This window comes from Carassius auratus, chromosome 40 (genome assembly GCF_003368295.1).
Source record: "Carassius auratus strain Wakin chromosome 40, ASM336829v1, whole genome shotgun sequence".
In the NCBI taxonomy this organism is placed as follows: Eukaryota; Metazoa; Chordata; class Actinopteri; order Cypriniformes; family Cyprinidae; genus Carassius; species Carassius auratus.
Window position 1 is genome coordinate 17,616,127 of NC_039282.1, and position 16,017 is coordinate 17,632,143.

General features: G+C 36.4%; 1 protein-coding gene across 1 annotated transcript in view; it reads right to left on the reverse strand.

The window, feature by feature from the left end:
* LOC113058744 (1,4-alpha-glucan-branching enzyme-like) overlaps positions 1-16,017 on the reverse strand; it is a 123,847-nt gene that overhangs the window by 24,753 nt on the left and 83,077 nt on the right. The window contains exons 13-14 of the mRNA XM_026226927.1: positions 15,570-15,754; positions 1,721-1,851 (exon numbers count right to left, since the gene is read on the reverse strand). Coding sequence (XP_026082712.1) covers positions 1,721-1,851; positions 15,570-15,754 — 316 coding nt within the window. The remainder of the gene's footprint in view (positions 1-1,720; positions 1,852-15,569; positions 15,755-16,017) is intronic.

Genomic DNA, 16,017 nt, shown 5'->3' on the forward strand with positions numbered 1-16,017 from the left:
GATGAAGGACCATCACCATCAATTCAACCTTGCTAAGACAGAACGGCTCGTGGTCTCAGCCAAACCAGCACTTCATCACAGCTTATCTACACAGCTGGGTTGGTCAACCATAACTCCTTCCAGGACAGCCAGGAACCTTGGAGTTGAGATCGATGATCAGTTAAGGTTCACAGACCATATTGCTTCAATGGCCTGGTCCTGCAGATTTGCCTTATACAACATTAGGAAGATTGGACCCTTCCTATCAGAGCAAGCTGCACATCTTCTTGTCCAAGTTCTTGTTCTCTCCAGACTGGACTATTGTAATGCACTCTTAGCGGGTCTTCCCACATGTACTATCAATCCTCTGCAACTGATCCAGAACGCAGCAGGAATAGTGGTCTTTAACGGGCTGAAAAAAGTTGACATTACACCTCTCCTCATCAGTTTGCACTGGCTACCAGTAGCTGCTTGCATTAAATTCAAGGTACTAACATTTGCTTACAAGACAACAACTGGTGCTGCACCAATGTACCTAAATTCGCTAGTTCAAACTTACATGCCCTCCAGAAGCTTGCGTTCTGCAAGTGAACAACGTCTTGTGGTGTCATCCTGAAAAGGCACGAAATCACTATAACAGACATTTTCTTAGAAACGGCCAAGCTGGTGGAATGACCTCTATATCTCGATTCGAATAGCTGAGTCTTTGGCCACTTTCAAAAAAACATCTGAAGACACATCTTTTTCAACCGGCACCTGAAGAACTAATACTAGCACTCACCTATTCTCTTCCATTCTATTTAGAAAATGTGTACTGTGCTAGACTAACTGAGACTTGTCACAGCACTTGCATAACTGATGCTCTCTCGTTTCTTCTGATTGCTTCTATTGTTCTCCTCATTTGTAAGTCGCTTTGGAAAAAAGCGTCTGCTAAATGATTAAATGTAAATGTTATTATGTCTTTACCTGACTCTAAAACCGTCTGACAGACAACGGTGAGATAACAGTGAAATATGGATGTATACACAGTTATATGTAGGAGAGATGGTAGGGGTTTAATGAAAAAGCACTCTGGACTCATTGGGTCAGACTTGTTTACCTCTTCTGACACAGAGTGGCACTTTCATCTGTCCTCTGCTTTAATTGGACACTCTGCTTCCACTCATCTTTCGAACACGGTTACCTTACCGACACACAAACACGCCGGCACATACACTGTAACGCCAGGCAAACTCGCCCACGTGTTTACCTCTCATGCTCATAATGACAGCTACACAGCTGTTTGCATCTGAAATCTAGGTTCTCCTTCACTCCCCTGCTGAAAACATTTCCTGTAGCTTCCCACCGACACGGATGTGGCAAAATCTGTTGTACACATTGAAAAAACTCTTCAATGAATATTCTGTCATCATTTACTAACCCTCGTGCAGTTGCAAACCTAAATTTCAGCTGCCTGTTACACAAAAGCTATCATATGACTTGATTTTTTTTATGACATTGATTTTTTTACGGACTACGATGGGCTTTTTAAGACCAGTATAATATTAAAAAAATTATTCCACTGAACTTCATAGATTTGGAAGGACACTAGGGTAAGTCATAGACTATATTGGTATTAGCTGCAATATAGCGGTGTATTGCTGGTCATAAAAAAAAAAAATAAAAAAAAAAAAGAGTAAAATGCCCAATAAAATTAATATTTTGGTTTTTGGAGTGGAGTGTCTACAGAGGTGAAGGATACTTCCCCGGCGGCCTCACTGCCACTCTGTAGCTGCTGTAGCTGTTGGTTGGGTGGAAGTTAAAGATGAAGATGACGTTGGCCCTCTCGAAGACAATCACCTTGTCTCCTTCGTGTTTGACGCTGACGTTAGCCTATAGAGAGACAGAGATCAAAGATTAAGCCCAGTGGGACTGCATGAGATTTGTGTGCTTTTAACCATACGTTCTATATCTCAGCCTTTGCATGTTTGATCTTTAGCATTAATGCTGCGATTCCCCTCTGTACAGATATTATTAAAAATACCATAACTTTTTGTTCCCCATGCATGAACTCAGTCCTAATCATTCAGATGCTATTAAACCACTGTTAAATGAAAACACTGGACTTAATGAAAAATACAATACAAATAAAATGTCAATAAATAATAATAAAATTTACTCCACAATAAAATATTTTAATAAATATGAAATACAATAAAAATGTAAATACATAAATAATGCTTTTTAGTTAATTAGAGCAAAAAATAAATGCTAATGAGAAAACATTTACATATACATTTATGCATTTATCAGACGCTTTTATCTAAAGTGACTTTATACCACTATGTATGTTCCCAGGGAATGGAACCCACAACCTTTTGCACTGCAAATGCAACGTGCTACCACTGAGCCACAGGAACATGAAATGCTGCAATCTTAAAAGTAAGAAAGAACATATTCTTATGAGTAAAATAAATAGAAATAAATAAACAACCTTAACATATTTTCCATTGGGATATACTATTTCAAACAATATTTATGTATAAACAAAAGGCTTAAAGGAAGTCTCCTACTGCACTGAAGTTTCATAGTATGCCAGAAATCCCATATGGCTAAATAAGAATACATTAAATAAAAGATAAAAGACAATTATGGAAGAGACAACATAAATTGAGAAATAACAAATAAAATGTATTCTAATTTATTCATCAATCTTGTACATAATGAAAAAAAAAAAAAAAAGTTATAATTATAAAATGATTTATGAACATGTATATCTTATAAATAATCTTAAATAAATAACTATATATATATATATATATATATATATATATATATATATATATATATTAAAGACTAAGATATATTAAAGATATATTATCTTAAAGACTTTATATATATTGTGAAAGACAATATTCTTACAGATTTATGACTAAGTAATATAATTAACAAATGTATTATGTAAAAATAAAAGAAAAACAATATATATATTTCCGTTGTGATTTATTATTTTAAAAATGTGAATATTTCACACAAAAATGGGCCGGACAAAATAATGGATAAATAAGTTTGTTTCAAGCATGTGATGCTCCTTTAAACGTACGTGGGGCAAGTAACAGGTGTGGGCAATATACCTGAAAGCAGATAAAAAGGAGATAAATTGACTTAGTCTTTGCATTGTGTGCCTGTGTGTGCCACACTAAGCATGGACAACAGAAAGAGGAGCAGAGAACTATGTGAGGACTTGATCGATTTTTTACAAGCAAACTGTCCGATGCTTTTAAGCAACAAACAAGAAAGAAGGAAAGTGTGCATAAACAAGATATTGGGTATTTAATAGGCCAAACTTGCTTTTGGCTATTAAAAACAATAACTGTAACCATCTGAAATTAACAGCAGTATCTGCACAGTAAGTAGCCTACATTCAATACAAACATAGATGGTACAGACATCAGCATTTAGCTTTTGTTTTTGAATTGGGTTGAAAGTACAGAGAACTGGCCTTAAATAAAAGATTAACTGTTACATGTGAAATTAAAGACAACAACTGCATAGTTCTACAGTCCAAACACCACAGTCAACACACATTCCATAAGAGGTTTCTTAATCAGCATTTACGTCAGCGCAAACTATCCGTCGACATTTGAATGAAATGAAATGTTTTGGCAGGAGACCCAGGAGGACCCCACTGCTGACACAGAGACATAAAAAAGCAAGACTACAGTTTGCCAAAATGTACTTGAGTAAGCCAAAATCATTCTGGGAAAACGTCTTGTGGACAGATGAGACCAAGATAGAGCTTTTTGGTAAAGCACATCATTCTACTGTTTACCGAAAACATAATAAGGCCTACAAAGAAAAGAACACAGTACATACAGTGCAATATGGTGGAGGTTCAAAGGTGTTTTGGGGTTGTTTTGCTGCCTCTGGCACTGACTATGTGCAAGGCATCATGAAATCTCAGGATTACCAAAGGATTTTGGGTCGTAATGTAGGGCCCAGTGTCAGAAAGCTGGGTTTGCGTCCACGATCGTGGGTCTTCCACCAGGACAATGACCCCAAACATACTTCAAAAAGCACCCAGAAATGGATGGCAACAAAACGCTGGAGAGTTCTGAACTTTCCAGCAACGAGCCCAGATCTAAATCCCCCTGAATACCTGTGGAGAGATCTTAAAATTGCTGTTGGGTAAAGGCGTCCTTCCAAAATGAGAGACCTGGAGCAGTTTGCTAAGGAAGAGTGGTCAAAAATTCGGGATGAGAGGAGTACAAAGCTTATTGATGGTTACTGGAAGTGATTGATTTCAGTTATTTTTTTCCAAAGGGTGTGCAACCAAATATTTTATACAGTATTGTTCAAAATAATAGCAGTACAATGTGACTAACCAGAATAATCAAGGTTTTTAGTATATTTTTTATTGCTACGTGGCAAACAAGTTACCAGTAGGTTCAGTAGATTCTCAGAAAACAAACAAGACCCAGCATTCATGATATGCACGCTCTTAAGGCTGTGCAATTGGGCAATTAGTTGAAAGGGGTGTGTTCAAAAAAATAGCAGTGTCTACCTTTGACTGTACAAACTCAAAACTATTTTGTACAAACATTTTTTTTTTCTGGGATTTAGCAATCCTGTGAATCACTAAACTAATATTTAGTTGTATGACCACAGTTTTTTAAAACTGCTTGACATCTGTGTGGCATGGAGTCAACCAACTTGTGGCACCTCTCAGCTGTTATTCCACTCCATGATTCTTTAACAACATTCCACAATTCATTCACATTTCTTGGTTTTGCTTCAGAAACAGCATTTTTGATATCACCCCACAAGTTCTCAATTGGATTAAGGTCTGGAGATTGGGCTGGCCACTCCATAACATTAATTTTGTTGGTTTGGAACCAAGACTTTGCCCGTTTACTAGTGTGTTTTGGGTCATTGTCTTGTTGAAACAACCATTTCAAGGGCATGTCCTCTTCAGCATAGGGCAACATGACCTCTTCAAGTATTTTAACATATGCAAACTGATCCATGATCCCTGGTATGCGATAAATAGGCCCAACACCATAGTAGGAGAAACATGCCCATATCATGATGCTTGCACCTCCATGCTTCACTGTCTTCACTGTGTACTGTGGCTTGAATTTAGAGTTTGGGGGTCGTCTCACAAACTGCCTGTGGCCCTTGGACCCAAAAAGAACAATTTTACTCTCATCAGTCCACAAAATGTTCCTCCATTTCTCTTTAGGCCAGTTGATGTGTTCTTTGGCAAATTGTAACCTCTTCTGCACATGCCTTTTTTTTAACAGAGGGACTTTGCGGGGGATTCTCGAAAATAGATTAGCTTCACACAGACGTCTTCTAACTGTCACAGTACTTACAGGTAACTCCAGACTGTCTTTGATCATCCTGGAAGTGACCATTGGCTGAGCCTTTGCCATTCTGGTTATTCTTCTATCCATTTTGATGGTTGTCTTCCGTTTTCTTCCACGTCTCTCTGGTTTTGCTCTCCATTTTAAGGCATTGGAGATCATTTAAGCTGAACAGCCTATCATTTTTTGCACCTCTTTATAGGTTTTCCCCTCTCTAATCAACTTTTTAATCAAAGTACGCTGTTCTTCTGAACAATGTCTTGAACGACCCATTTTCTTCAGCTTTCAAATGCATGTTCAACAAGTGTTGGCTTCATCCTTAAATAGGGGCCACCTGATTCACACCTGTTTCTTCACAAAATTGATGACCTCAGTGATTGAATGCCACACTGCTATTTTTTTGAACACACCCCTTTCAACTAATTCAACTAATTGCCCAATTGCACAGCCTTAAGAGCGTGCATATCATGAATGCTTGGTCTCATTTGTTTTCTGAGAATCTACTGAACCTACTGGTAACTTGTTTGCCACGTAGCAATAAAAAGATATACGAAAAACCTTGATTATTCTGGTTAGTCACATTGTACTGCTATTATTTTGAACAATACTATATATATATATATATATATATATATATATATATATATATATATATATATATATATATATATATATATATATATATGCAGTATATTGGAGAATTAATAGCCTAGATCAGCTTATTTTCAGAACCATCAAATATCAAATAAAATAAATATTGAGAAGCAAGAAGAATATTTCAAAGGATCCATCCCCTGAAGATCTTTCTAGCTACAAAACATAGACCCTTCAAACTACTCAAACTCCAAACTTTTGAAGTTCGGGACTTTTTTTTTTTTTTATCCGACTGAAATCCAGAGATGACACTCTTGGGGCAAAACTGGAGCTGACTGTCAGCAGCAGAGGACTGCCAATGATTTAGCTTGTTTCCAGCAGAAAGACAAGTCTGAAATGTGCCTTTTACCAGAGATTATCAATGTCACTCTGCTCCACTATTTTTAGTGGTCCAGACCCTCCGCCAATTTGGGAAGTGAAAAACGAATGAGAGATAAGAAAATCTTTTATTGAACAGAAAAGACATCCAGATGAAGGAGCCAAAATTCGGCATTCTTTTCTGTAGCTTTCATATTTAGCATGGTCAGAAATTAACTTTACTTTTCCATAATCTTTATCTTTTCTAGTATCTTCAATTGCTTTTAAAATACAACTACTACAGCTACAACTATGCTTTAATCCATCATCATAATTTTTATCCTCTCATTGATCAAAACACTCATAATAACTGGTCAGTCCCAAAAACATCCCTTTCATTTTTCATAACAGTTTAGTCAGTGTGGATTTAAGCACATACATCTAGCCCCAAATATTTGTTTCTAGCATTTTCCTTCACATGCAAATATTTTGTATATTCAATATATTTAAGAAAACAAATTCACTATTAGTCGTTTGTAAAGTGCAAGGATAGAAGGAAGGAATGCATCCGATTCCAGTTGCTGTTCGTCATTCTGTGTAACCGTAACACGAGTCTTGTATTTTGGAGGAATTTACTGTAAATAGTGAAGATCTGAGGGGGTTACATTTTCATCGACATGGCTGGCACAAAGGCAGATACTTTGAAGCGAAGCAAGGTGATGAGGCAATGCTCTTCATTGTCATGATATACCGGCGCCAAACTTCTACACGGGAGATAATGTGTGTTATGGAGTGCTGGAACTTTATCCCTTAGTGCATACACAAACAGCTTTATTGTTTTATTAGAGTTTCCCATCATGCCTAGTTTCATTTCATAGCTAAAAGCATGCTTAGGAATAAGGTGATCTCAATGGAGGGACATGAGTGTCCGAAAAAAGCTAATGAATCATGGGTTTGGAAGTTTGCGGATTCTGTAAAAATGTTTGGGAAAGGTCTATATAACTACATTTTAATAAACCGGTAATGCTTCAGGTGTTTTGTGCAATATAATCTTAAAATTAAATGTAATTTTTTTTTTTTTTTTCACATTTAGTGATTGTGCAGCATTAATAAAATTCACATTAATGCTTTTAATTTAGCACTGAATTCAAAAGTTATATATATAGGATGCATTCAAATGATCAAAACTGACAGGAAAGACATTTTTAATATTACAAAAGGTTTATATTTTTAATAGACATTATTCAAAACTTTCTATTCATTAAGGAATTCTGAAGCAAAAAGTATCATGGTTTCAAGAAACACAAATATTTTCAACAGTGTTTAGAATACTGACTAGGACAGAGTATATGCAAAAGTTTGGTTATTTAAGCCTTATGCATTGTTCAAATTCACTACCCTTTCTGTATGTTTGGGATGAAAACATCCACTCAATTAAAACTGCTGTAAAACTGTGTCAGATTCATATTTTTTTCTCACATTTTTTGCATAAATCTGTTAATCAACTTCAGTCCTGATCAAAACTACCAAATGTTTTTTTTAAAAATCCAAGATTTAAACTCTTTAATTGCCAAGTTCATAAATAATGTCACTGATTTGGGGGAAAAACACAAAATTTTCAATAAAAAAGTAATTGTGGCTGGATTTTTTGTTTACTTTTTATAACAGTCTTGGACATGTCAAAGATTAGTAGCAACATTGGCTTTGATGCATTTTTAGTTTTTTTGCAGATTTAGATAAAAAAAATTTCTCCCTAATTTGTTGTTGGTGGCTGTTTTTGCCCCATTGACTTCCATTATAACGACATTTTTTGATTGCAAAGCCATGACACCATATAATCATACATTCTTGATTGTTTGTGGTTTTCCTTTTGGGAAGAGGTAGATTTTTTTATTTTTACAGTTGATCACTAGGTTAACCCTTTAGATAGACCTGTGCAAAAAAAGGCTTAGTTTCTGAATTTAGTTTAGTGAATTTGCCCAGAGTGTACCATTGAGTTTTTTAAAAATGTCAAAATAAGATTTGTCACCAAAAATCATTCCATTAGCTCAAACACAGAGAAAGTTGTGGCCAAAAATAAGACTCAAACCCTAGTGGATGAAAACATCCCAAACAACGCATAAGGGTTAAACCGCGTTTAAGTTAAAATAAGTTAAAAGCTTCATATTGCAAATTATTACTATTGATTTTGGGGGGATTTTGTAGGATACAGAGGAAAATTGTTGCCATAAGGGCACTTGGCCCTGTGTTCTATTAATTAGCCAGTGTTTTGACTTCCACAGATTCTCGTTGATGATTAAACACTGATTTGCTCTGGGATCAAATGTAGAAACTTATCTGGCAGCCCTTTGGAAACCCATGGTGCCATACTCAGGATCTGGATGAACTGCACACAGGAGAACAACTTTTCTCATATGACAGAAAGAGTCATAATAGTTATGAAGAGTTATGATGAACACAACAAGAAAATGCAGAAGTACTGCAGCTTTTCATCCCGAAAGGAATAGTTCACCCAAAAGGAAAATTAGCTGAAAATGTACTCACTGCAGGCCGTCCAAGATGGAGACAAGTTTGTTTCTTCATCAGAACGGATTTGGCCAAATGTAGCATTGCATGACTTGCTCACCAATGGATCCACTGCAGTGAATGGGTGCCGTCAGAATGAGAGTCCAAACAGCTGATAAGAACATCACAATAATCCACACCACTCCAGTCTTGTGAAGTGAAAAGCTGTGTGTTTCTAAGAAACAAATCCATCATTAAAGCATTTTAACTTCAAAACGGCACTTCTGGCCAAAATTAGAGTCCATAATCCATAATAATGCTTCCTCCTCTGAAATAGTCCATCCCCTGTGGCCCCTTTACATCAGAATTGTAATCTGTGCTTGATCTGTGCATATTTCTCTCCTGATTCAGCCGAGATGACTTTTTCACTGGAGGAAGTGTTATTACGGATAATAGACTTGCATGTTTAATGGAAGCAATGGTTCAAGATATCTTCATGATGGATTTGTTTCTTACAAACGTGCAGATTTTCACTTTAAAGAATGTTAACTGACGGACTGGAGTGTGGATTACAGTATTGTTTTTATCAGCTGCTTGGACTCTTATTTTGACGGCACCCATTCACTGCAGAAGAACCACTATAGTGGGCAAGTGATGCCATGTTACATTTCTCCAAATCTGTCCTAATGGAGAAACAAACTCATCTCCATCTCGGACGGCCTGCGGGTGAGTGAATTTTTTCAGCAAATTTTCATTTTGGGTGAACTATTCCTTAAAATGAATACTTTATGGGAAGCATCGTTAAGTCTAGTAAATTGGGTCAATGCCGATTCGACATCGACTCTCAAGTACAAAACCGGATTTTCTGAAAATCTGTGAAACTAGAGCATTTGAGCTGCTCGTGTCTAGACGTATTGTATATGGCCTGCTGCGTGCAGTAGTGGACAGACTGTAAATAATATATAACTGGCCCTCAGCACAGAAAGCATAGAAAGAGAGGAAGAGAAACAGACACAGAAGCGGCGATGAGTTCCTGAACTGAGGTGCTGTGTGCAGCACAGCGGGTGCTCTGTAAGATTGCAGCAGCACGTAAACAGTGCTCAGCTAAAATCACAGCTTTACTCTTTAGAAGCCTGCTGAGAAACTTTTCTAATTAGCGGGCGGCCCATGCAACTGGCTTTTCAAGTGAAGTGCCTTGCAGGGCTGGAGGATATATTGAAAGCTGATAATATAGTCGCTGTTTTTTTTTTTTTTTTCAAACCCTCCAAAACAACATGTGGTGATGTGCTGGTTGACCTTTTTTTAGGCTTTCTGATCCCAAGATTCAACTAATCTCTGCTATTCTGCAGCTGCGATCCTTGGAGAGTTTTTAGCCACTTAAACTCTCTTCCTCAGCATTAGGACGACACAGACACACGTCCTCTTCCAGGAAGGTTTGTAACCTCTTAAATTGATTGGAAATGATTCATTATTGCCCTGATGGTGGAAATGGGAATATCCAATGCTCTAACTCTTTTCTCAAAGCCACTTTCTAATTTGAGAAGCTCAACAATCTGTTGCTGCACATCAGAACTGTATTCTTTGGTTTAACTCAATGTGATGGATTTGGTTTTCCCTCATATGTGAAACAAGAAGCAATGGCTGGACAATTGCATGTTCATAATCACCATGATGTGTTTGTGCATGTATTCAAATCCTTGGTAACACTTTATTTTAAGGTGTCCTTATTACACGTATTACATGTACTTACTATTATAATTACAATTAATAATGCATAATTACATGCAAGTAACCCTAAACCAAACCCTAATCCTAACCCTAACCATATAGGAAGTACATATAGTTAATTATTATTACTCAGTACTTAAATGTATAACTACCCCGTAACAATGACACCTTAAAATAAAGTGTAACCAAATCCTTTAAGAAATGATTGTTACATGTATGAAGGCAAATATTTTACTAATACATTTTGTAATATTGTGTATAAATAAAAATGAATGCATATTCTCCTTTGCGTAATTTTAGTAAAAAAAAAAAAAAATTATTTTGTAATTTTAATTATGCAAATTAAAATAAATTAACAGAGATAAACTGAACATTTTTAAAATACAAGTTTAGATCTAAATGATATTTTAGTGAACATTATTTAAGTAAATCAAGTTGAAGTGCATGAAAATGAACGGAAATAAAATAGGAGCAGCGTTGCTCAGTGGGGACTGCAAAGCTGAATTTACGACACAGAGGAGGGAATCAAGGATTCAGTTCACGCACACAAGCGCTCTTCTCGCCGGAGCGATACTTTGTTAGCGCTCTGTCAGAGCTGTGGAGAGAGAGTTTGGAGTCTGAGTGGGTGCCAAGGTTTTTACTGTCGACTACCCTGGGAAAAGACAAGGATGATACATAGCAATTAAAAAATCGTTCAGACACGCAAAACGTGCTCAAAGCTCAGCTCATCTTTTCTAAAGGCCTCTCATTAGCCGTCGGAGCTTGTTTGCTCCCCCAAGGTTACAGGTGAACATTTCTGAACAGAACTGAGATCATGTTATCAATGATGAATAGCATTATAATCTGAACAAATATATAGTATTATAAAAAGGTATTATAATTAACTAAAAAAAATCTATTAAATAGAAATATTCTTACACAAATCGATATGTAATTCTACATATATCCAATGTTTCTCAAAGCATGTGGAGGTATTAGAAAGCAATAGTTCCTTAAACTTCATTTACATCTTAACATTCAGATCTGCTACATACACGTAAGAACCAATTTCTTCGCTTTCATTTCCTTCATGTGGTCTAGAGGCCCTAGATGTTCTCACATATCATTTATTGCAGCAGATTTGGATGGAATGGGGATTTCTATTGAACTACAGACTTAAACTTCAATCTTTTTCCTCCCACGAAGCGATTGTATAACTTCAGAAGATTTCAAAAACTATGCCCAAGTTTTACACCAATATGATACGTGACTTGACAGTTATAATCATCCTCACATCCCTCTTTCTTGTATGCGACTGATGAAACAAATTATGTTTTCTTGAGGGTGAGAGCATAGTGACAATTTCCTATTAATTTAGCTAATAGTTTAGCATTGCTTTTTATACATTTGTTTATTTTTCTGGATATTTTAAAAGCTATTTTCTTTTTCTTTTTTGTATTTATGTAACACAGAAAGTGAAATAAGATTTGAGCTTTAAAAAAAAGACATTTCTTGCTTATTCTTTCAAACATGATCTCAGTCCTCATCTATAAAAAAATGTGGCAAGGTCAAAGTGAGACAAAGATTAGGTGAGGCAGGTGTAAAATGGGCTGCGGATCACAGGAGGAAGTGAATCATCTTCAGTGAATCATTTACACTGCCTGCCATCTAATCTCTGAAAATTCCCCTGATTGGCATGATCGCATGCCTTGCAGCCGGTCAGACTGACACAAGCACACCTGAAAGGAACAGAAGATGCAACTTTAAGGGGAAGGACACCACAGCTAAAACAAAGACTATTAGGAATCATTTTGTTAATTAAATAAATAGGGATGTCCCAATCAGTTGTTTGTACCTTTGATCCGATCCGAGCAACTGGATATTGCTCTTGACAGTGCTTCAGATCATGCTTTTGCGTTTTCATGTGGACCGAGATTATTTGAAAAACGGAAGAAGGAAAAAAATCAGTTTATAAATATACTCGTGCACGTTTGGACATGTCCTCAGTTTTCCTTGGAAACAGAAAAAAGAAAGAAAAGGGGAAACGATTCTCCTGCCAGTTCGATGATGATTTGAATGAATCGATCTCAGCAGATAAAAAGAGTTTGGGTTGGGTCTCCATTACACATCTTGAACTTTGTGTGAGAATTATTTTCCACAGAGTTTCTCCAACAGAAACACGAAGACAGAGATAACAAAAGGAAAAAACCCAGCCTTGCAAAAACAAGCGCTTCAAAGCATTTAAGCACAAAGAATCCTAAAAATACATAACATATTATTTAACAAGCCTGTAAACAGCCAAATCAATAATTAAACAAAGCATTTTTGGCAAATCCAGGTAATTTACCATATAAAAATAATGATATTTAATGATAGTGCCACCTATGGTCGGATTTCGATAAAACCTTGCAATGCTTTTTTATAATCATCTGTCGCATGTGCTCACCTAATGCATGAAGTTTTGAGTTTTCGCTTAGGATTTATAAGCTTTTTGGTATGAAAAACGTATAATCATCCAAAAGAAGGAAAGTTGGCCAAGCTCCATGATTTATTTTTTTCATGTGACCTCAGACTTACACAAGTGTTCAGACTTTAGCAAAGATTTGTTGAAAAGTTATTGCCATTTTTTAAAAAGTGGCCGTAGCCCTTTCAAACATATTGACGTACCTTTGCGATGGCGAGTCGAACTTTTCTTTTTTGATAATTAGAATTTTTGGTTTGGTTCTGACCAGTCGAAAACCTAGGACTAGGAATGCATTTTGTCTGTCTTGAGGCAAGGATTCCTGTACCATAAGCCACCTGAGCCTGTGATTAACAGTTTAAGAGTTATGAGCGATTTCATCATTTTGATTGCTGTAGCGACCCCGTTAGGCCAATTGCTGGGCACATGGCCTAAGAAAGCACATATAAACTCTCCCACTAGTAGAGTTATAGTACACCTAGCAATATCTCTCACAAACATAGTCAACTGGCATTTAAATATCAATCAATCAAGGAAAAATTACAATCTAACACGAATTGTAGGTTTCCACTGGCACTTCATTAGCTCCTTGAATCAGGGCAATGATCAAATATTCCTCGTGAATCAACCTCTCTCTGTTTCAGTGACAGCTCTATCACAAAGACAAACCCACAACACGATCCAGTTCTTTAACCCTTTGAAGTCGATTAACGCATATACACATTTGAGTGATACAGACAATTTAAAGGTACAGGTTGTAGGACCTGCCACGAGAGGGCACACTACCAAAACAATAACACACGCGTGGTTTGATGACGCTAATAAGGAGCGTGGAATAATGGGATTTGTTGTTTTCTACCCAATCGCTGACAGCCATCAATCAGACGGAAAGATAAATCATGGATTTAACGCAAGTTCAGCAATTTGCGCGAGTAGATTACATACAAAGTCAATGCAAAGACGCGATCAGACTGGATCAGACGCGTTTGGCATGTATGCCCCATTATACTAATCTTGTTGATCGTTATAATAGCATACGTTTTCAGAAAAGATCCGAATCAAAACAACTCACCTGTCGAGTAAAACACAAGCGAGATCGGCATCTCTTTCTAGTTGAAGTTTGTCACGAAGCTACTTCTGCATTTGTCCACAACACTGTTGTCATGTGGTTTCTACGTCAGTAAAGGCGCTAACAAAGGGTGACTAACATCATTGACAGGCGACTGCACTGCCCCGTGTCACTGTTTACAATGGGGATTTTCTCATGATTTACAAGTAGTTGAAAACATTAGAGATATTGTTAGTCATCAATCAGCTGGACAAAATATATAACACTAGCCTAGTGGTTTTTGGATATTTTACTGTAAATATCTTACAAATTGTACCTTTAATGCTTATAAAATATGCATACAATATGGCACTGGTGGGACATGTAAAATATATTCAGTCATTAGCTACTTACAGTACCTCCGTTTTGTTAATTTTATTAAAATTTGGACAGAGGACAGTTCTCTGAAGCGTTAACATTAGTAAAACTAAATAAATGTGTTGTGGGGCTAACAACATACGAGCCTTCTGTGAAGCTTTGTTAGTTAATGGAGAGGAAGTTGAGCAGGTGGGATCTTTTAAATACTTAGGTACTGAGATTGACTCCCAAATTTTATCTGATAAGCATTAAGATGATGTTTTTTTTTAAAAGGCTTATCAACGTCTACGCTTCTTGAGAAAACCGAGGAGTTTTAACTTTGAAAAGGATATTCTGATTGTTGTATGTAAATCACTTATCGAATCTGTTCTTATTTTAAATATTGTGTCCTGGTTTAACTCTCTATCTGTTAAAAGCAAAAATAGACTTTTAAGGATTATAAATGTGGCGAGTAAAATAATTGGTGAGAGAAAAACACCTCTCACTGATCTTTTCAATTTGGCACTAAAAAGGAAAGCCTCTGTCATTGTGGGAGACTCTTCTCATCCTCTGTATAGTTCTTTTAAACTACTTCCATCCGGCAGACAGTATACAGTGCCTTTGGTGAAAAGAGCAAAGTATAAGAAGACGTTTATTCCAACTTCCATTGGTGTGTGTATATATATATATATATATATATATATATATATATATATATATATATATATATATATATATATATATATATATAATTATATAACTATATAACTATATATATCACTCCTTTACAGCTGAAGGCAGTAAATCAGTCCATTCATAACTTTATCCTTCTGCAGAAGCCAGGATCACACCTACAAGCTGGATTACTTTCCTCAGCTAATAATTCATATTTGAATCTTCCATTTGGTGGAGTAGAAATTTGTTTAAAAAGCAACTGAGTAATGATATTGAAGGGCTGGTTAGGGACTGATGATTGTTTTGACTGTTCTAGTGATGAAAAAAAAATAATAATAATAACACTTTTATGTTGCACATAAAAGGGAGTTAGATAGAATGAGAAAGAGTCGGAGGATTGAGAACGTGGAAGATGAAAAAAGAAAGTCAAACTGTGGTGATATGCATAGAATTGGACTGATAAAGAAATATTTAGTGGAACTGAGAAGAAAGACAAGGTACAGTAGGAGAGGGAAAATGTACAGGGTGATTTTTCTCTCACCGGGGGAGCAGCCAGCCAGCCGTACTTGTCCTCTGTGCGGTTCATGTCTCGGTCGAAAGCGTACAGCTGCCAGTAACGCAGGTGATCCGTGTCCACGAGGTTGAACTGCCGGCGCGCGTAATGATAACTCTCATTGTTGCCGACTCGGGGAAAATCCAGCCATTCTGGATGGCCGAACTCATTGCCTGCAATTAAACACAATAGAGAAGTTTCTTACAGACTGAAGAAAAATGCTTCGAAAGCTTGTTATTATTGACTCAGTTGGTTTGAATGTGTGATAGAAAAACAGGAGTTTGACTTTCTTTGTAGCCACAGCCACTTTGGACATACGCGGATGAGTCAAAAATAATTATTTTAATTATTCTTACTTATTTTATGAATTATTTTGAATAAATGCTGTTTATTTTAACTTTACATTGACTTTACAACGCACACGTTTACTTAGCTA